Source organism: Strix uralensis, chromosome 9 (assembly GCF_047716275.1).
Source record: "Strix uralensis isolate ZFMK-TIS-50842 chromosome 9, bStrUra1, whole genome shotgun sequence".
Lineage (NCBI taxonomy): Eukaryota > Metazoa > Chordata > Aves > Strigiformes > Strigidae > Strix > Strix uralensis.
In genome coordinates this window covers 16,095,243-16,115,917 of record NC_133980.1, presented here as the reverse complement: position 1 = coordinate 16,115,917, position 20,675 = coordinate 16,095,243, and the positions used below count along the sequence as shown (strand labels likewise).

Here is a 20,675-nt window from a genome sequence, read left to right as displayed (position 1 = left end):
ATAAGGCGGTGGAAACGGGTCTCGGTTACTGATTCATATTTCTAATCTTCCTTTCCTGAACATACAATGTTCTTTTGTTAAATGAATGGTCTTTAATTAATGCACTTGCACAATGCAGGGGCTTGCATGGGGATCGATGATAGGAAGCAACAGGGGATGGTTCCCTCCAAAATGGTTTGTCAGCATTGAGAAAGAAAAGGCAATGTCTATAAAAGGACCACTAATAATGCCCACACGTCTCTCACCATGTTGTCTGAGGGGACATTCCTTCCCTTGTTGACAGTCAAGTGTAATAAGTACATGTCTTCGCTCAATCATTATAGACCATAGAATTGTATTCTTTAATTAGCATGTACTGTTAGCCCTCCTTTCCTTTATGGGCCATTTTTTTGTATTTTACAGACCAGCAAAAATGTTTTCCTTCGGTTCTTTTTCTTGAATTCCTTTCTTTCTTTAATTATTTTCTTTCTTTCTCTCTCTTTTTCTGTTAGTCAAATGTATTCTGTATTGACAAAATTCCTACCAACCAAAGCCAACTTTTTGTCATCTGTGTTAGGCAACTTCTTTCAAGTTTTCCTGTTTTAAAAAGCGTCAAGGCAGCGCGCATGCGCACGACGCCCGCCGGTGTTAGGACCGCTATGTGCCCAAGGCTGCTGCATCTCTCTGAATTGCAAAGCTGAGGTTTTAAAAGTCATGCAAAGAAAACCCTGAGCATGTTCGGGAGCTGCGAAACCCTGCAACGTATTAAAATCGGGTGGGGGAATATGCAAGGCGAAGAAGGCTTGCCTTCAGATTACTTTAGCTGACTAATGGATTTCCTCTCTTAAAAAGAAATAAAATGCTCTAAATCCTCCTAGGAACCTTATAAAAAGTGTCACTGTGACAGGGACTCATTGGGGGGGGGGGAAATTCTTCAAAAAACCAGTTTCATCCCTCACCCGCCTTGCCAAAACAACAACCCCTCGGGGGCGGAGGGGAGCAGCAGCCTTTCGGGGGCGGCTCCGCCTGGAAACTCTCGCCAATATCCAGAGTATTAGGGACCCCAGAACCCCCTTAGTGACCCCTGAACCGCAAACTGCGTGTGCAGGAGTCAGGGTGCCACTGCAGAGGTAACCGGGGGGGGACAACAAAGGGACAGGGCTCCACCTGGGTGACACCGGGCTCTGTTTTCACACTCTGCACCTCGGTCAAGATTGAAAGTACGATTCCTTTGAAGTCTCCGCTCTGAAAAATGTTATCTCAGAAATGAAGCCAAAGAAGTGTTTTGTTTTGTTCTTTTAATGCAAATGCCAACCTAAAACGATTAACATTAAAAGAGGTTAAAGACCAACAAAAACCACGCATTAGTACTTGATTGTACACCACATTAATAGTACACGGGTTTGGGGAAATTTTTTTCATCTAATATAAAAATCAACAGAAAGACAGGGTTGATTATACAGTGTTTTAGGAATGACTCGGTATCATCAGTACAAACACATATTTTAAAAGTGCACATTTTAAAAAATAACCATAGAATCGAAACGCTTATAAATATTTATTGTAAAAAAATCCAAATATTAAAAAATAAATAGTATGTTCAAACACACAACAGAACATTCCTTCATTACCAAACATGTGATGAAGGCAAATATGGAATATAAGACGTCTGGAAAGTGATACAGCATATCAACATTGCAAATGTTTTTTGCGAGCTACATTTTCAGAGGGTTCTCCTCTGTACAGTTCACAAGGAATGCGGTAGATTTTCCCATAAATATGACAAGATCCAGAATTAATAATAACAACAATAATAATAATACCCACTCCACTGCAGTTTGACTCGGTCTTTACTCAGGAAAAGTCCCATTAAATTAATGGGGTTGCTTAGAATGGCAGGATTGGGCTCAGATCATTCTGTAGCAACTAAAACAGAAGCACACTGATGAGTTACAACTTCAAGGAATTCGCGTTACGAACAGAGCATTGCATGATCTCCAATGAGAAACTACTAAATAAACCTTGATCAGGGAATCATTTCAGTATACACTGTGATGTTTATAAAATGAAGATACAAAAGGGATGCAGTTTGACTATCTTTACACTTACGGACAATAAAACATGAGAGCATATGGAAGCCATCGCTTTGAATGCGTTAACAACTTCGATACATTGCAGTATATACATGCTTAATAGGTATTCGGACTGTTAAAATGATCAAAGCCTTTACTCTTATGTCTACGCTCTTGCTTTCACTCTACTGGAAAGAAAACGTTTGTTGGTCACATACTGGTGTTAATGAAAGCCAACATTTCTGCCCTCTCCCAAGAATCGCATTCTGTGCAGCATATGTGTAGGAATAATTTATTAGACGGAAAAGTTCAGAGGATAAAATGCAAAAAAATGGACATCATTTCAACTTTCGAACAGTAAGGTCATACAGACATCTATGGAGATCTGTACACAGACAGAGTTTCACACAGACACAGCCACATATATCCAGATGTATGTCTATACACAGGATTCGATAGTTTGGTATTTTCTGCACCCTCTGGGCCCCTAAAGTTATCTTTAAAAGTTTGATTTTATCTCTTTAGAAACGGTTTAAAGCTAACGGGCAGGGTGAGTTTGACAGAGAGGAGAACAAATCGCTGACAAAGAACCTTTTACGTTTCATCAGCGTTGTTAGGACGACAAGCAGGAATTTCTCAGATAATAACTCCCACTTCAAAGATTTCTCAGCTCAATAGAAATTGGACCATCCTTTTTATTCAACCACAAGGGCTGGCACTAAAGACGACTCAACTGTTTGAATTTTTTTTCATCATGTTTATTTTTCCCCTATTCACTAGGGTACTTGGATAAAATAAACAACAAGACAATTACTGGAACATGGACTTCTAACTTTCCCGGGCCCATGGCCCAGCGCCCATGGCCCCGGCCGTGCGGGTGTCAAGTTCCCCCGCACCGCGGAGCCTCCGCTCGCCGCCGCGCAGCGCCGGCCGGCCAGGGTGGGGTGGGAAGGGAAGGGAAGGGGGACACGGGCAGCTCCCCCCGGCCCTCGCCCCCTTTCCCGGGTCCTGGGGGACTTCCATCAGCACACCTAGTCCCCGGGGCCGAGGCGACCCAAGGAGGGCTCTTTCGGTCCCCAGCCTATCTTCCCCTGCGAGGGGTGGCGGGGAGGAGAAGGAAGCACTTCTCGGGCTTTGTGGCCGGGTTTTACAACGAGGATCTGGGCAGAAACGCTGGGCAGAGGGGGCGAGAGCTCGCCCCGAGCTTGGCTGGCAGCCTCTTACTCTGGAGAGAAGGAGAGCGGGGCTACGGCACCGGAGCAGAGCCCGGCTCGGGGGAGGGCGAAGCCCAGCAAACCCCAATCCCGCCGAAGTGACTTAGGTGGAGGAAGTATATCTCTAGCGGGGAGCAGATTGAGTGTATTAAGCTAGCATGAAACCAAAGGTCAGTGCAAATGTATCTTAATAGACTGTCTCAAATGGAGTGTGCCTCCTTTGAAGGCCGCTTGCTATTGCTCTCCTCATTACCATAGCGATCCTAACGTGGCATGCTGATGCACCATAAAACTCACACTTTCAACCCCAAAATCAGGCCCTTTGAACAACCCGAGCTTGATTAGACCTTTCTCCTTTTCTTTTCCCCCTTAAAAACCATTTCCTTGCCTTTAGAAACTCGCTCTCAAATCCCAAACGCATTCTCTGATCCCGGCAGAAAGCAGAAACAAAAGTGAGCTGAGGCGACGGTTCAAGCGGGCCTTTTCTTCCTGACAGTCTTATCCATTTTTATTATGGTCTGGAACAAGTGCCCTGTTCGCGTGGGTTTTGTTTACCGGAAATTAAATGAAAATGATTTAGTTCGCGTCAAACAAAAATATATACTTGTATACACAAGAAAAAGGGCCTGTTAGACGTAAATATTATGTCCTTAATGAAAAGACTGGACGGGCTCCAGACTTCGCCTTTCACTATTTAAGTATGACTTGCCTATTGCCATAGAAATCCTAACTTACCATGAAGATTCACCGTTGTGAAGAAATACTTCTTTGTGCGAGCTTGCTTTGATGTCTAAGGCATAAGATTCAGGCTTTCAGCTGCGTCTGTCTAGATTACCTTGAGAGCAACGGGGTAGACATCTGTAACAAGCAAATGAAAAATTAAAGGTGATTAGCCTGCACATCCAAATACTTCTGTAAATAGAGAAATAAAGAAATAAACAGATCTCAGGACACGATGAAAATATCCTCCCTGTCCGCAGCTGGTTTCTGCACCTCTCGATTGCCATGACACAAGTTTCAGGGGCTGCAGAGGGGCACAATTCTCCCCTAGTCTGGGCTCCTCTCTCGCACATTTCTCTCGCCTAGGTAATTCCCTACGTGTATTCCCGGTGGCGACACGCTCTTGTCACTATTCGACGTGTTTAAATACAAAAGTTGTCGAGTTTGGGCGAGCGAAGAAGGGAACCCCGGCTTGGTGCCCTGGGAGGGAAATAAAACCGCATCAGTAGGGGAGGTGCTGGACGTGGGGGTGTTTTTATCCACTGACCAGCTATTTATTTTCCTGTAGCTTTTATATTTATAGACATATACATATACGTCTGTGTGCGCATGTGTGTACAGTTGTACACACACACTAACCCCGGACACCTGGGTGCAGAGGTGATGTATCAGACACGAGAAGATGCGGTTACAGCAGCCTTCTGTCTGCACTCAGCAAGCCATGCAAACCTCTTCCAGCAGCCCATGCTATTTATTTGCCTATACTATCTGGTATTCTTAAACATCATTAAAGTAATTAAAACGGCACCATTCGGCAGTTTCAAGCTACCCCAGCGGAGGGGTTTGTTTATTTATTTTGGTTTGTGTTTTTTTTTTTTTTTCCCCTTCCTTCTTTCTCTGAACCAGAGGAGTGAACCCCGTGGGTTTGCATCGGGTCTAGTTCGAAGCTCTGGGGCGGGATGAAGATGCTAAAGCCGCGTTCCCGGGCCGGTACGAGCATTTATCATCGGGACTATTCGCAGGGCAGCCGCCGCGGAGCAGCGGCCCTGGGCCCCCGCGCTGCCGGGGGGGCTGCCCGGCCCCGGCCCCGGCCCTGACGTCACCGGGCGGGCTCTGCCCTCCCCCCCCCCCCCCCCCCCCCGCCCCCCCGGGAGCCCCAGCGCCCACGGTTCAACAGGAGCAACACTCTGGGTGGGGACGGGCATGTTTGGGTATTAGAAGTCATTACCGGTGGGAGCTAAAATGGACAGTCAATCATCGCACCCCCCCGGGCCTTCCTTTATTAGCGACTACTGGAGGGGGGGTGAAATATATATATATGTATTTGTATACAGCAAGAGGGAAAAGTAAGGAAATTCTTTAGAGAAACGTCCATCGAACGCGTTAATTAATCAAAGAATTTAATGGATCCATTTTGTACAATTCGGTAACAAATAATAGTTTATATATATATATTTCTTAAAAAAAACCCACACTCTCACAGAAAATCGTGAGCGAACAGAACACTGCAGCACACGGTACTGTTGACAAGAGAAATTCTGTACAGCCAAAATCTATAGGCAACCACTTTGGTCCTTTGGGAAAGGGGGAAGGGAAGGGAAGGGAAGGGAAGGGAAGGGAAGGGAAGGGAAGGGAAGGGAAGGGAAGGGAAGGGAAGGGAAGGGAAGGGAAGGGAAGGGAAGGGAAGGGAAGGGAAGGGAAGGGAAGGGAAGGGAAGGGAAGGGAAGGGAAGGGAAGGGAAATCACTGAGCTTGTAAACAGAGTGGAGCACGGCGGTCGCGGGGGGGGTGTGTGGCACGGAGGGAGGCGGCGGCAGCACCCCGGACGAGGCGGGCGCAGCCCTCCCGGGTGCGAGGTGCCGGGAGCGCAGGCTAGGGCCCGCTGCCGGCCCACCCGCGTACTTCGCAGCGCGTCGTCTCTCCCGCTGCCCAGCAGCTCTCTCCGCCTCTCCCGCTCGGCCTCCCCGAGCCCCAGAGCAGCGCTCCCTGTCCCCGGGCGGGCGAGGGCCGCCGCCGCCGCTCCGCCGCCCGCCCGCCCTAGCAGCGGGGCCGGGGCTCGCCGGGGGGGCGCGGCGGCGGCGGCGGGGGGGCGGCGGGGGGCGCGGGGGCGCCGCGGAGCCCCGCGCCCTGACACACGTACCATTCGCTCAGGTTGGCGGCGGGCTGCGCGGGCGCGGAGGGCTCGGCGTGAGAACAGGAGGCGGGGGGCTCCCGGCCGGAGTCCGAGGAGGGGGACACCAAGGAGGGCGTGGAGGACTCGTAGCCGGAGCTGGGAGGAGGGGATTTGCAGTGCACTTTCATGTGTTTTCTCAGGGAGCTGGGGTGGGTGTAGGACTTGTCGCAGCCTCTCACTTTGCAGTTGTAGGGCTTGTCGCTGGTGTGGACGTGCGAGTGCTTCTTCCTGTCGCTGCTGTTGGCGAAGCGTCTGTCACAGCCCTCGAATTCACATTTGAACGGCTTCTCCCCTGCAGGAGGCAATGGGCGAGCACAGCCATTAGCGACGCGGCCGCGGGGCAGGGACCGGCGCACCCCAGCATCCCCCCAAGTCCGCAGCCTCCCCGGGCCCCTCTCTCCGGCCCTGGCACGTCTCCTCTCCCCGGGGCAGCTCCCCTCCGGCCTCCGCCTGCCCCCGCGGCGCCGGCCCTGCCCTTCCCCGCCCCGCCGCGCTCCCCCTGCGCTGCCGCCCCGGGCCCACCCGGCTGCGCGGCCGACTCCGCACCGGGAGCGCCTTGCCCGGCCAGCTTCTCCTCCCCCTTCCCCTTCCTTTTCCCTTTCCTCTTCCCCTTCCCCTTCCTCTTCCCTGCCCCTGCCCCTGCCCCTGCCCGTGTCGGCGCGGGGTTTTGTGCAAAAGACAAAGCCCCGAGATAAGGAAAACTTAGAGGCCAAGTGCTCGTTTCGAGCAAACAACGTGTGTTGTCCCAGCAGAGTCCCATGTCCTGCAGAAAGAGCGGTCAGTGATTTATCCCTGGGAAGGTTTTTACGTTAAATACATTTCTCACACTCCCCCAGGTGCACGTGGAAATATTATGCATAACCTGGCTAGATCCCATCTCATCCACTCCATCCTTGCACTGATTACAAGCCCATCGTGGAAGACCCGCATCCCCCCTCCTTTCCCCATTCCCCGGCTTGCTGATACCGTGTGTTAAGGCACAAAATCTTTCAAAAGAACATTGATTGTGGGGGGCAAAACGATAGAGATTCAGCAGGAGGATGACTAGGCCGGTGCACGGCACTGTCAGGAGGGTAGGATTCCCTTTTCATTTGAACCTACTCAGTCATGGAAGGAATTGCAATCGGGATTAATTTGTCTGGTAATATGATAAGTGACGTTAAGCATAATAGAAATATAATCGTGTTGCTGGAGTCGTGTGAAAGTTTAACCTCGGATCGTGTGGACCGGGCATGGTACACGATATATAGGAAGCTTTCAAGGAAACGCCACAGACAGCTTCGGGGTGAAATGATGACTACACTATTGTCACTGATAATAGCAAACTGCAAAACCCTGCTCGCCAAGGAGGACCCAGGTCCTGCACCCACGGAGAATGAAAATAACCTCCTCATCCGTCAAAAGCCAAAAAGTATCAGGGTGCAGAGGACACCACAAAAATATATGGCCGAACCCTAAACGTGAAGTGCAAACAAAGCCACTGTGTTCACCATCATGGCGTATGTAGTCGAAAGGACTTCCAATATTTGTAAAAGCTTCCAGGTTTTGGTTTTTTTTTCTAATTTGTTGTTTGTTTTGGGGTTGTTTTTATTTTTTTTCCCTCTCAGTTCGTCACGATTAAATTTCGGAGGGACGCAGCCCACCTCGTGCTCGGCTGCGGGCAGAGGCACATAAAGGAAGGCATTCCAAATATTTCACATGAATGCACTTTATGCAAGGTGGGTGGGAAAAAGCTCATGGCCCCGCGTTTAAAGTATGTCCTTTCCGCACTGTAATAGTCAACGAAGGACTTTCTCATCCTGCACCGCTAAGATTTGCACAGAGGATGGGTAAATACCTGGCGTTAGAGGCAAGGGGGGAAGAGGTTAAAAATAAGGTCTCTTGGAAAACGACGCGGGCCCTGTAACCAAATACTGTCGACATACAGCCGTGCATATGCATAGACACACGCACGCATATAATCTAATTACAGTTTCACGTAAGGAAACAATTTGACCTTCAGCATCCAAGTTGAGACAACAAATCAAGGATATTAGTGTAGTACAAGCAAGCAGTAAGTTAGGAGACCCCAGGGAAAGCCATCCTCATAAGCACTCTGCTTGTGCAAAGTGAGTTACATTCAGGTAAAAGCGGGCTGCGGCGCATTCCGCTTTCCCGAGAGTTGAAAAATGTTCAACTTCGCTTAACCCCCTGAAAGAGCCACGGAAAAGTCCCTCCGTACACTCAGGTTTCAAGTGGGAAGAGGGCAGCAGTTTCTCAGCCGCCCGGTTTGCATTCTCGGAACGCCTCGATAAAGAGGAGCCACCCGAGCCATTTGCAAGTATTCCTTTCGCGAGAGCAGGTTTTCTTACGTGGAAATCCCTACCCGGCAGGGAGAGGACATTTTACAGGTCCCGGCTGCCGCAGCCCGGGCACGGAGGTGCAGCCACGCAGAAAGTTCCCCGGGCGATGGAGAAGCGCAGGATCTCAACCGCCATTTTACCCCACACTTGTAGCTGGGCAAAAGTGTTCAGTGAAATTCGGCTTGGACATTGTGGCATAACCCCCCCACCCCGTCTCCGGGAGTGGATGAAGGTATTTACCAACTTCTCCGGGGGGGTGATTGGGGGGGGGGGGGGGGGGGGGGAGACGGAGGTGGCGGCCCCCGGGCGGCGGGCGAGGCGCGGGGGCGGCGGGGGCCTCCCGGGAGGGAGCGGGGCTCCGTCCCACGCCTCGCACCATTGTTCCTGGCCCGCTGGGAAGGCGGCGAAGTGATCCCTGCCCGGCCTGCTCGTCCCGCTGCCACCGCCTTAACGGCCTTATCCTCCAACCTGGAAAATCCGCACATCGCCAGAAATCCCTCTGCCTGCTCCCCAGCCTCGGAGAAATCAGAAGTCATTAATATTTGAGGAGGCAATAATTTTCCTGTTGAATCTAGAACTGTCTTCATGAATAATTCGTAGCGAGTTCTATTAGGGTTTCAGAAACATTGCGTTTTTGACAACTTCTGGGTGTTTAATAGAAACGGTGGAACCATAAAGACCCTGCAGGAGTTTTCACAATACAGCAATTAATCACCGGGAAAGTTAAAGCGAAAAGTACAGACGCGCAGAATGATGTTTAATAAACGCAAACCTCCGATCTCGGGTTTGCCCTGAACCTGCCTCTCCGATGTAGGTCAGTTTTCCCAAGAATTTAACCATTTTCTGCTTCAGAGACTTCAAACAGTGAGGCCGTTAAAGAGCAGTAAAAGTTTGTTTACTTAAGAAAAACACTGTCATTAAGGGATGAGCTCTCCCGGTTAATGGCTGTACCTGTGCTGATCCGACAAGGAGCTGGCTCGGATACAAGTTATGTGACCCGGGGATACTCCTTTCTCCTCGGAAAAGGGGGCCGAGAAGGCAGCAGAGGAACACAACTTTGCTATCCACCCCCCCCACCCCCCCACCCCCACCGCACACAGACGAGCTATTCATAGAGCGATGGAAAAATAATTAGGTGACGAGTGACGGTCGCTGTAAAATCTCTGTGCTATGTTTAGACGATAGCGATACGAAATTAGTATACGTTCTGCATATTATATCACGTCGAGTTATATCATAAAAATGCAACTCCTGGAAGGTCAAGCCCTGCACCGAGCATGGGGGAAGGGGAGTTTTATGAACTGGAAGGCGAAAAAAATCGTTTGGCTGTAAGCAGATCTTACAATAGGATTATGTAGTTTCCCTCGCAGTGCATAGGGCTGTACAGAAGGGGGTGGGAGGTGGAAAACCCTACACTGGAACAGATTAAATTTTCCAAAAAGGGCTTATTTCTTATCTTCTTCTTCAGAGGGGGGAAAAAAAAAAAAAAAAAAAAAAAAAAAAAAAAGGCAGCGCTACAGACTACAAACACCGGCTGCTAAACTAATTAATACAACTTCACAAGCTGCTCCTGGAAGTGTGAAAACTTTCTACGTGCAATTTCATTAATTATAAATGCTTTCCTGGCCGGAAGAGTTCAAACGTACTTTTGCAAGATCGTCCATCGAGTTACTTTATTTTCTGTTAACTAGAACTAACAGATGTTTCTGACACGTCCCAATTTCGCTTAGCAGATCTGCAAATGACATTTCAAAATGTACAGGCCGAAACAATACCAGGTTTTCTTCTCCTTTTTTTTCCCCCTCCCGAGAATCAGAACTTGCAGCTCCCCATATTTGCAAATGCAGAGAGTCGTTGGAAGGCAATGCTCATTAAAAATGTCAGTGTTATTCAGATCAAACATTTGAAACTCCCTCTGCCCAAAACAAAACTGTTGAACGAAAAGGTCGCAGCTGTGTTATTCTCACAATGTTAGAGCAGCAGCATCTCAGCGACATCAGTCAAAACTGACTAGACAAGTTGTAACTTCTATTGTTCACTTTTAATTTGTGAGCTTGCACAATGATTTCATTTTTTTCCCCAACAACTTTAAATTGCCAAAAAAAAAAATATCCTCGCTTTTGTGAATTAGCAGAAATACTAGCTATATCGCTCTATATTTACACAGGTCTACCCGCATAAACATTACAGCAGCCTCTCCGCACAACCAGAAAAAAATATGGACGAGAATTCTGAGATTTGTTCTCGCTTTCCCTTTCCCCCCCCCCCCCTTTTCTCCACCCTCCTCCAAACGGTAAAGAAGCAAACAAATCTGAGAATTTATTTTCCAGCAGTACTTGGCGTGCATTCAATAACAACGCAAAGGATACATTAAAAACAAAATTAAGCGAAACAGTATGCTGAATAACACAGAGAGAGAGTAAAGAGAGCTTTACATACTGACCTGTATGAGTTCTTTTGTGTATTTTGAGATTCTCTGATCTGGCAAACACTTTGCCACAGCCTGGGAAAGGGCAGGGGAAAGGTTTTTCACCTGTGTGGACTCTGATGTGATTTACAAGTTTATATTTGGCCTTGAAAGGTTTCCCTTCTCTTGGACACTCTTCCCAGAAACATATGTGATTGGACTGCTCGGGTCCTCCAACGTGCTCCACCGTGACATGAGTCACCAGCTCGTGCATCGTGCTGAAAGTTTTCGAGCATAATTTTTTGGGAGTCTGGTCCAACTCAATCCACTTACAGATGAGTTCCTGTTTGATGGGCTGCCTCATGTAACGAAAGAAGGCACCCGGGCCGTGGTGTGGAGCCAGATTCACGTTCAGATTCATGCCACCGTAGCTATGAAGCGAAGAAGCAGCAAAAGGATCTGTCCTGGAGGCTGGTACTTGAGTGAAATGTTCAGACCTGGCGTACATTTCTCCAGGTAACCCCAGTCTTATCTGTCCGTTTAGATGGCCACCTGGAGCTGCATGGGGAGGCTGCTCATGGAGTCCAGTGAACAGAGAGGGATTCCCAGCTTCTGAGTGGTGGTGGTGGTGACCATGGTGTCCGGGGTAGCTACCTGTTGTTGAGACAAACAGTCCGTGGTGAGAACTTGCAGCGGGGTGCTGCTCGGTCAGCCCTGGCATGAGTGGGGCCGGCAGGTCTCTGCGTATGAAGAAGTCCCTACCTGCTGCCAGAGCCTGGGCTGGGTGAGAGACGGGGTAAGGGGCTGCTGGTGACTGCGCCGGGCCAAACGCTCCCGTTTGACTAGAGACCACCTCGGCTTGGCCTGCCATATGATGATGATGATGATGATGATGGTGGTGGTGGTGGTGGTGGAGCTGGTGGTGGGGATGAGGGGCAGGGCTGAGCTTAAGGGCCGCGGGGTGATGCTGAGGAGGAGGATGAGGAGGAGGATGGTGGCGGTGCCCCATGTGTTCTGGCCGGAGCGGGTGCGGCCCGAGGCGGGACTCGGCGGCGTGCTCCCCCGGCTGCGTGGGCGCCGTGGCGTGGGGGTGCCCGGCGAAGCCTGGGAAGCCTGTCATGCTCTGAGGGGGGTGGTGGTGGTGGTGGCGAGGAGCCCCCGCCAAGTCTACTAATCTCAGCGCCGTGTTCCGCCTGGAGAGAGCAGCAGGGTCCATCACTGGGAGCCCCAGAGCATCCACGCTCATTAGCTTCTAACGCTAAAAAGTCACCTGACTGCGGGAGGAGAGAGACACAGAGAGGGGGGTAGGAGAAAAAAAAAAAAAAAAAGCAACTTTTTTTTTTTTTTCTTTCTCCCCCCAAAAAGTTTCCCGGTCCCGCTGCCCCGGCGGCGGGGCGCGCGGGCGGCGCTGCCAGCGGGTGGGCTCGGCGGGGCCGGCAGGGTCCCGCTTTTGGCGGCGGCGGGCCGGGGAGGTCCCCCCGCGCGGCCCGTCCTCCCGCGGGGCCGGGGGAGCCCCACGCGGCGCGGCCGCGGGACGGGACGGGGCGCGGGCGGCCGCGCGCCGCCCCCGGGCCGCGGCGCCGGCCCCGCCGGCCAAACAATCGCCGCGCCTTCCCATTGGCTGCCGGCTGGGTGACGTCACCGATGACAGGTCCCGCTGCCGACTGAAAGGGTTATCTCTCGGTGCGGCGGGGGGGGGGGGGCGGGGGGGGAGCACTGCGCATGCGCCGCCGCCGGGCGTCCCCCTTCCCCTGGCACCCCCCCACCCCGCCCCCTCCCGCCCCGCGGAGCCCCTCGGCCCGGCCCCGGGGCACGGCGGAGCCCGCGGCCTCAGCCCGGCCCGGTGGCGGGAGGCTCTGGCCGGGGCCTTCCCCCAGGGCCGCGCCGTCGGGCCGTCGCCGAGCTTCCGCCGCCGGGGCTGCTGCCGTGCGGGAACAAAGCCAAGGCGGGCGGCGGGACCGCGGCGGGGGGAGCGTCCCTGCTGCCCGACCCGGCCTTTGTCCATTCCCGCTGCCCTGCCCCGACGCGGGGGGCAGCCCGCGGGGTTCCCCACCCCCCCGGGAGAGCCCCGGCAGCCCCCCCGGTCCCCGCCGCCCGACCGGAGCAGCGGGAGGCGAGGCGGCCCTGCGCCCCCCGCGGAAGCGGGCCCGGGCCAGCCTGCGGGTCCCTGACACTTGTTGGCAGCGCGGGGAGCGGGTCCTTCCCCGGCACGAACGGCGGCGGGAGCCGCACCGCAGCTCGCCCCCTGGGCGTACGCGTTTGGCCTGTACTCGGACTGCTGTACCGTCGCCTGAGCCCTGACAAAGGATTCCTGGAAGAGTCCCTGTCCCCTTCCTCCTCCTCTGACAACTTTTAGCAGTTATCTGGTTATTGGCTGCCGGAGCGATGCGAGAAATCGTGATGTTCAGACTGAATCTGAGTGTTTAACCCAGAAGAGGGAGTCTCTCTTCCTTTCCCTCTCTCACGCACACGTACAGGGTAGTTCCATGTAAAATCCCCATCCTTGGCTCGAAGGAAAAAAGCATCGCAAAACATTCATAACCGACTCAATTCTGAGGCTTCTCACCTGAAGGAAATAGCATGGGTCTGCAGCGTTTGCATGGCTAGTGATGAAAGTGTAGGTCAGGGTTTCAGCTTTATACACTGAGGCCTTACAGGTTTAGAAAAGCTTAGGGCTTCAGCACAGAAGGAAGCATCTACTTAAGTTTTTAAGAAGGGGATTGTGAACTTTAAAAAAGTAAAGGAAACACAGGAAAAGATTCTTCTGCTTCAGGAAAGAAAAACACAGCTATAAATTTCTGCCCACCGTATTGCCACAGAACTCGGATCCTGACATAAAACCAACTCCACCAATAAACGCGCAGTCTTATGAAATAAAGCAACAATGAATTCCCTATCCATCCTGTCAAACTCTCAGCATTTTTATACACTCAATTGCTGTTAACTTGCCAGTGGATACGTAACTGCATGCACGCCAGGTAAAGCTTCCAGTGCAGAATTTTGCATCTCCATAAAAATGTAACAGTATCGGCGATCGATAGGCTTTATGTTAAGTAGTAAAACAAGAAACTGTTTGGCAATGTTCGGTTCAGCTACTCTCACAACAGAAGCTACCAACCAATGATCAGAAACCATAAGATTAAAGTGTAGGACATACATAACCACATAGGGGACATTTTTGTCACAGCTTCGCGTACTCTGGGCTGGCTGCAGTTACGTATTTTGGCTCTGCTTGGTTTTTACCGTATTTCCCTTGTAACACAAGTCTGATATTTAGGTACTTCGCTATAGATACATCCTTGTGTACATCTTTCGGAGTGGAGATGATGAAAAGTGACAAATGATGCAATTAGCTCTCCACCCTTACATAACATGTTTACGCAGGCATTTTAAACCCCACACCATCCTCACAATATCTCAACTTTCAAGTCTACTTGCTCTACGAAATGGATTTGACAGTCCTATTCATGACCATCTCAATAGGAGTGCACAGAAGAGACAAACGTTAGGAAGGATGAATCTGTTACTTACAAATGTACTGAGAGTGTGAATTCCAAATAAAGCTGCTTTCCTCATACCTCCTTAAAACACTGCATCTCTACATACTTGTTATCCATCAATTCTGACACTTCTCAGTCAAGGGAGAAAACATCTGGAACAGTTTATCAATTAAAAAAAATGTCATAACCGGTTTGCCCTAAGCTCATTTAAAATATTGTGATGGTTTCTCGTCAGACACTCATGGCTCTCAGTTGGCCCCTCACTCAGGGCGTTCTCTCACTCCCTTTTCCAGGCAGTGCAGGAGAACCTGGCCCTCGGTGTCCCTCACTCTTAGGTGAAGTTAGTGTGAGCCCCGGTTGGTGTGGGGGGGGGGAGCGGGGCGGGGGGCGGGCGGGGGCCACCACATGACTGCGGGGAGGCGGAGAAACGGGGAAGAGGAGGGGAGCGGGGCCAGACCCGGCCTTGCTCCGCGCATCTCCCAGAATGTTTTGAAAACTTAATGCCTGTTTGTGCAGCCCTTTGGCAGCTTGAGCTCGCACGGCTGCCACTCCAGGGGTGACCGAGGTCTCATGCTTCTTGGCAGCGGCCTGAGCCCTGTTTGACCAGATAAGTCGGGCTCTCGGCAAACTCTCAAATGTGTCAACATCAGCTTGTGCAGGACCAATTTATTTTTTTTTTTTTTGTAATTACTATTATTTCCTTTCCAACCCACCTGGCTACGGTAAGGGCATCCCCTTCTAGACTACCCTGGGGACTCATGAGCTGGATGAAGCCAGAGCCTTTCCAGGGGTAAACCAAGATTGCTCAAGCAGCAGAACAGAAACATCCTGAGCTGAAGCTGAAACTCAGACACCAGGGCACATCCACAGGACAATATTTTTATAAGATCTAAAGGATAGATCTTGTCTTAAGGGAAGAGGAGTTTAGAGGGACCACGGTGCTCTCTTGAGTGCCAGACCAGCACGAACAGACGGGCAGCTTGAGCCCGAGTACAAATTTTCTAGTGGCTGCTGTGTTTCTGCCATTCCGTCCACAGTCCCCCGCCCCAAAGCCCGCCCGTGCTGGAGGGCTGCTCTAGAGAGGTGACATGTTGTAAAGACGAGTCACAAGCACTTTTCCTCCTCGCTCCCCTCGTCCGACCCTGCCCCCGGCCCAGCTCTCTCGGGGAAGAGGTGAGCTGGCCGAGGCAGTGCCGGGAGAAGGCAGGAGCCCCGCACGTCGGGGCTGTGCCCTGGGAGGGGAGCTGAGCTGCCTCCCTGCCCCCTGCCCCGCCGTGCGGGACCCAGAGCTCCGCCTGCCCACACCTCGGGGGTACGGGGCCGAGCAGGGCAGCCCCAACCCTCCGGCCCCTGCCTGCACCCCGGCCCGGTGCCCAACGGCTGCCGGGGCCTACAGGATGGAAACTGCGTCCCACACCCCTCTGGGGTAACCCTCGGGTTGGGGACAGCCCCCGTTGCCGAACGGCTTTACAGATCCACCAGCCTTTGCCTTGGTTTGGGTAGGAATCTACCTATAGAGCAAGGCGCTTACCCGTATTTCTACCTTGGTCCCAGAGAAGGGGCTTGCTGTGAAGGTGAGGTGCAAAGCCCCAGAAAATCAGGGGCTGCTCGTGTTGTGCTCTTTGACTATGGGCCGGATCCTGCTCACCCGTAGAGTCGTGGCTCAGCGCAAGCAGCAGCTCCAGCCCCGGGAAGCATCGGGGAGAGCAAAATCTGACCTTCACCCAGCTCCGTGCTCTCCCACGCCCGCCCCTGCGGAAACTTCCGTTCCCGACGAGCCAGCTAGAAACTTTCCAGCCGGTGCCCGAGGACTGAACTGGACGGGATGCCCTGAAGTCTCCAAACAGCACGTTCCAGGCTTCAACTCCCGGACGAGAGGAGGGGAACGATTTCATCTGAAAATCCTAACATTTACTGTGAGAAAGGGAAAAAAGCGAGGAAGAACAACGGAGAGGACCAAGAAGTCACCCTGTGCGATTCCTTAGCCCCCAGAGTCGCTCACACGGAGAGATGAGGGCGGCAGCGAGTGACACAGGGGCAGGCGCAGGACCTGAGCCCGAGTCCCTGCCGGGGGCAGGGTGGTTCAAGAAAGCCTTTCAGTAGTGCCAGCATCTCCCCGGAGGGAAGAGGAGAGGGTACCCGGTGGCTCGGGAGCACATTCTGCCTTTGTTTCCACTCCCTCGCCCCATTGCCACTTACGGGGTCTTCTTTACTTCAGGGTTCTCGGATAATGGGAACTCAGCTACCAGACGAGCAACGGTTTGTGCCTAGGTTTGCCTCTCACTTTTTGTGACCTAGAGCTACCCTAGGACAAGTAAATCATATGCTTATTTTAAATAGAATATTTCATTCAGTACCTCAAGATTAAGGTATTCCTGTCAGATAAGCTGTCAGTCACTAACTACTTAGACACCACATTGTGGAAGCCTGGTATCCCTGGTAAAGATGATACATATCATGTAAACCCCATCAACAAGATCAAAGTCGTCTTCTTTAATAGGATCCAATACATGTCAAACCTCATTCCAATCAAATCGTCCGTAAATGAATTCAAGATGAATATGTCATAGAATAATGTGACAGTGCAATCACATGGGGTCAGGGGTTGTTGTTTCAATGAGAGAGTCGTCAAATATTAATTCTAGAACCTCCAAATGAATAGGCATTGAGCAGGATTAGGCAGCTGCTGGTGGGGAGTTGTGTCGCTGATTTGTGTTTATGCAAGTACGTTAAACACTAAGCTGAAAAAAAATTGTCTCCTTTGAACTGAAAAAAAAAAAAAGAAGCATATTTTAACTTACTTGACTTTTCCAGGATGTTTCTGTAAAGTCGTTTTCTTTTCCTCATTACAAGGGGAGTCTTGTGCCTCATTTCCTGACTTTGTTCCTGTTTGGGGAGAGAGTTGGAAAGTTAAGAGCAAAACCATTTGTGTGTGATATGAAATGAGTAAGGCGCTGTACGACTCGGGCATCGTGGATTTAAAAAGAAAAGAAAAACCCCAAACAAAACACAAGAGTAAAGCAGCGAGGGTAGGGGGGAAGAGAAGCCTTCTCCGAGGGGAAACTGGAGGCTGTCTCCCCAGCAAAGCAGCACATGTTTTATGGAGTCATGAAGTTTCCATGGCTGATTTAGGGGGAAAAAAAATATGAAAGGACATCTTTTCAGTTCTCCTTTGATCTGACATTCACCTTCTGGCAGGCTATTGTAAGGCAGGTTTTTACCAACTCCACTATATTGTTTACAGATCCTTCCCTCCCGAAATTAAATTTCGGACTCTCTGCGAGCCTCCAACGCAAGTTGTTGTCTCAGCAAGGATTAGTATAGTACCACCCTGGCACTTCTTCCTGCCTATAATTTTCAGCTTGCTCTTTGCACTCTGCAAGGCAGAGCACTGCCACTACTGCAGGCAGAACTTTGCACAGCTTTCTTTGAGCGGCAGCAATAACCCCGAGAGCAGATCTGGGGTTTGATGCAGTGTCCGAGTCTGAATTTTTGCACATATCTTTGAAATTCTCAGGGTCTGGGTTTGAGGTTTTTTGTTTGTTTATTTGTTTCTCCCTCAATACGGAAAAGAACGCTAGAATCTGGAATCAGTTACTTCAAGGGAGATTATTATTATTATTATTGCTTTTGCTACTATTATTGTAGGGCTGGTAAATAAAAATCTATAGTAACACATATAATTGATGATATTAATTATGAAACTTCATCAGCGTATCATAGTCATACTTTATCACAAATAATTTGATGTCCTCAATATTTTCACCGCTGTGATGAAAATTACTGCTGAAATAAAAAGAACTAGAGGAACCCCTTAGGAATTATATCTTCCAGTCAACTTCCATTCATCCTCACACTTTTATCAAGTCAGAGCAGCAAACACTGCCCTGCTAGCGAAAGGTTTGCAGGAGTTGTGCTTTATTGGTTAGGATGGGAGGCTGGAGGAGTGCTCGGTTCCCAAGCGTTCGCCAAAACTTGTTGAAACTGGACAAAAAAAAAAAAAAAATCGCTGCATTTAATATTTCAAATGATTACCAGATGACAAAACACGAAGGCAAAAACAGTTGTGGATTTCAGAGTAAATATTGGCTAAAACTCCGGCTCGACCTCGCACGCCTTTCTCATCTACGCAGTGTCACCGGCGGAGCGGGGGGGTGCGAGTGCCCCACTGCCCGACCTGGCGGGGTCTCGGCCGGGCCGACCCCCGGCGCTCCACTGCGGGGTACCAGTCCCCCCTCGGCTCCCACGCTGGGGCTGGGGGTGCGAGGGGCTGCAGCCGGCGCAGGCGGGACCCGGCCCCCCCTCCCCACATGCTCTCTTCGACACCCGGCCAGCGGTGCGCCGGCGGAGCGGGGCTGGGAGCAGCCGCCGCCCCCGCGGGAGCCCGGCGGCCCCGGGCGGGTTTGGCGGCGTTGCCCCGGGATGTGTGAGCCGGGCTGAGCGTACGGCGGCGGGGACGGCGTGTGCCCCGCTGCCACCGGCTTGTCACGCAACCTGTGCTCTCCGCGGCGGCGCGGGGTGAAGGGAGCGCTCGCCGGGAAGCTCTCGGGGCAGAAATAAAAGTTCCTCGGCTCCGGGTGCAGCGACTCCCGAGCCCAGCCCGGCGAACAGGCTCCCCGCCCGGCAAACGGACTTCCCGGGGCTGAGGGACCGTGCGTGACAAAGGAGCAGCAAGGCGGGGGGCGGGGGGGCTCGGCGAGGAGCCCCCGCCCGTCCCCGTCCGGTCCGGCGCTGTGCCGGTGCCCGGGGCTGACACATGGAGCCGGGCTCGGGTCAGAGGTCACCCTCGGGGACATCACCCTCGGCGGGGATTTAGGATCATCTCCCCTTCCTCAGCCGGCGCCGGGCGCGGGGCGGCCCCACGGGGCTGGGACCGGGGTCTCAGCCCCTCCGCGGGCTCTGCGCGAAGTTGGCGGCGGCACCCAGCTCCTTTGGCAGCTCCCCCGGCCCTGCCCGCAGGGGGGTGGGGGTGGGGGTGGAGGGGGCCGGCCGGGCTCCCGGGCTCCGTCCCGCCTATAAAGAAGGGCGTGCGGTGCCGGAGCGCCGGCTCCCCCGGCGCGCCCCCGTGGCACCGGGCGAGGCGGTGGGCGAGGCGCTGGGCGGGGAGCGCGTCCCCCGGGAGACCTCCCCACGGGGCTCGCCATTGTCATCGCTCCTCGTCCTCTGCCCGCCGCCCCGGCCCTCCGGCCCCGCCTGGGCGGCCGCAGGACCCAGCCGGACCCGCCGCCTGCCCGTCCCCACCGAGCCCGACCGCTGTCGAGGCTGGGAGCCCCTCCGCCCCGCTCCGCGGACCCCAGCCCCCCCTCACTGCGCGGACAGCCGGGCCGCCCCCCCCCCGCCCCGGACTCGGGGGGGGGGCAGGCGAGGGGCCCGGAGTCCGGCGGAGGGTGCTGGAGCCCTCCTCGACGGCACCCGGGCGCTTCTCCCTCCGCCCGCCCCCGGACGTCGAGGTGCCGCCGGGGGCCGGCCCCCACGTGGGCGAGGGGCAGCCGAGGCACTGCCCCCCCCTCACAGCGGGGCTCCAGCCCTTCTCCCCGGGGCGGCCAAGCCTCCTCTCGCCGGGCCCCCCCGCGGGCAGGGAGATCTCGTCCAGCCCTTGGGGCAGGCGGTGGGGGCTCGCCAGCTGCCCGGGCTGCCCAGGCACCCCCTGCTCCCAGACACTTACCCCTGCGACCTGTTGAGGTTTCCCCTCATTTCTGAACTGACAAAAATAATAGTGGGGCTGGGGGGGAAGGGAAAAGAAAGAAAGAATGAAAGAAGAAAACAATAACCCCCCCCTAGGAACCCACCACCTCTTTGGCGCTTCCATCGAGGCGGTCATCCTTCATTTCTTCTTTTCTTGCTTTCTGGAAGCAGTTAGGGAATGTATGATGAAGCAGAAATGAGCCGTCAGGATGATATTTTAATGGCTTATATGTCACGTTGGTGCATGTGGCTTTGAACTGGAGCAGCTTTCGTTTCCTGCAGAGAGCGCGCCGCAAATCCCACTTGATAACTTCTACAACCCACAACATTTTTTTTTTTTTTTTTTACATTCACTCTTACACTGTATATTTAGATACGCTTCCTAAAAATATCCTCTCGTCTGCTTTCTCGTATATTTTGCACCGACCTGGAGTGATCACTGGGTTCCCCCTGCACTGGGAGGCAGGCTAGCCCCGGACTACCTAACTTTCTGGATCTCCTAATGCCATCGCCCTGAAGACTTCACAATAACGCTGACAACTCTGTCCTTTGCTTAATTTTAGCACCAAATACAGAAAGTAATG

General features: G+C 52.6%; 1 protein-coding gene across 6 annotated transcripts; it reads right to left on the bottom strand.

Annotated features, from left to right (window-relative positions):
• Positions 1-1,262: 1,262 nt before the first annotated feature.
• On the bottom strand, positions 1,263-20,642 carry ZIC4 (Zic family member 4). 6 transcript variants are annotated; one of them, XR_012629992.1, is made up of 6 exons: positions 11,669-12,431; positions 10,943-11,560; positions 6,337-6,449; positions 6,125-6,253; positions 4,001-4,123; positions 1,263-3,797 (listed from the first exon to the last, which is right to left on the bottom strand). XR_012629992.1 is itself a non-coding variant. In XM_074877536.1 (5 exons), coding segments are annotated over exons 1-5 (1,254 nt in total). In that variant the 5' UTR covers positions 20,421-20,642; the 3' UTR covers positions 1,263-4,122. The 6 variants fall into 6 exon arrangements, 5 of the variants coding, with proteins under 5 accessions (XP_074733637.1, XP_074733636.1, XP_074733635.1 ...); XM_074877536.1 differs by lacking the exon at positions 11,669-12,431 and adding exons at positions 17,208-17,292; positions 20,196-20,642 and having other exon boundaries at positions 1,263-4,123; positions 6,125-6,449; XM_074877535.1 differs by having other exon boundaries at positions 1,263-4,123.
• Positions 20,643-20,675: the final 33 nt, after the last annotated feature.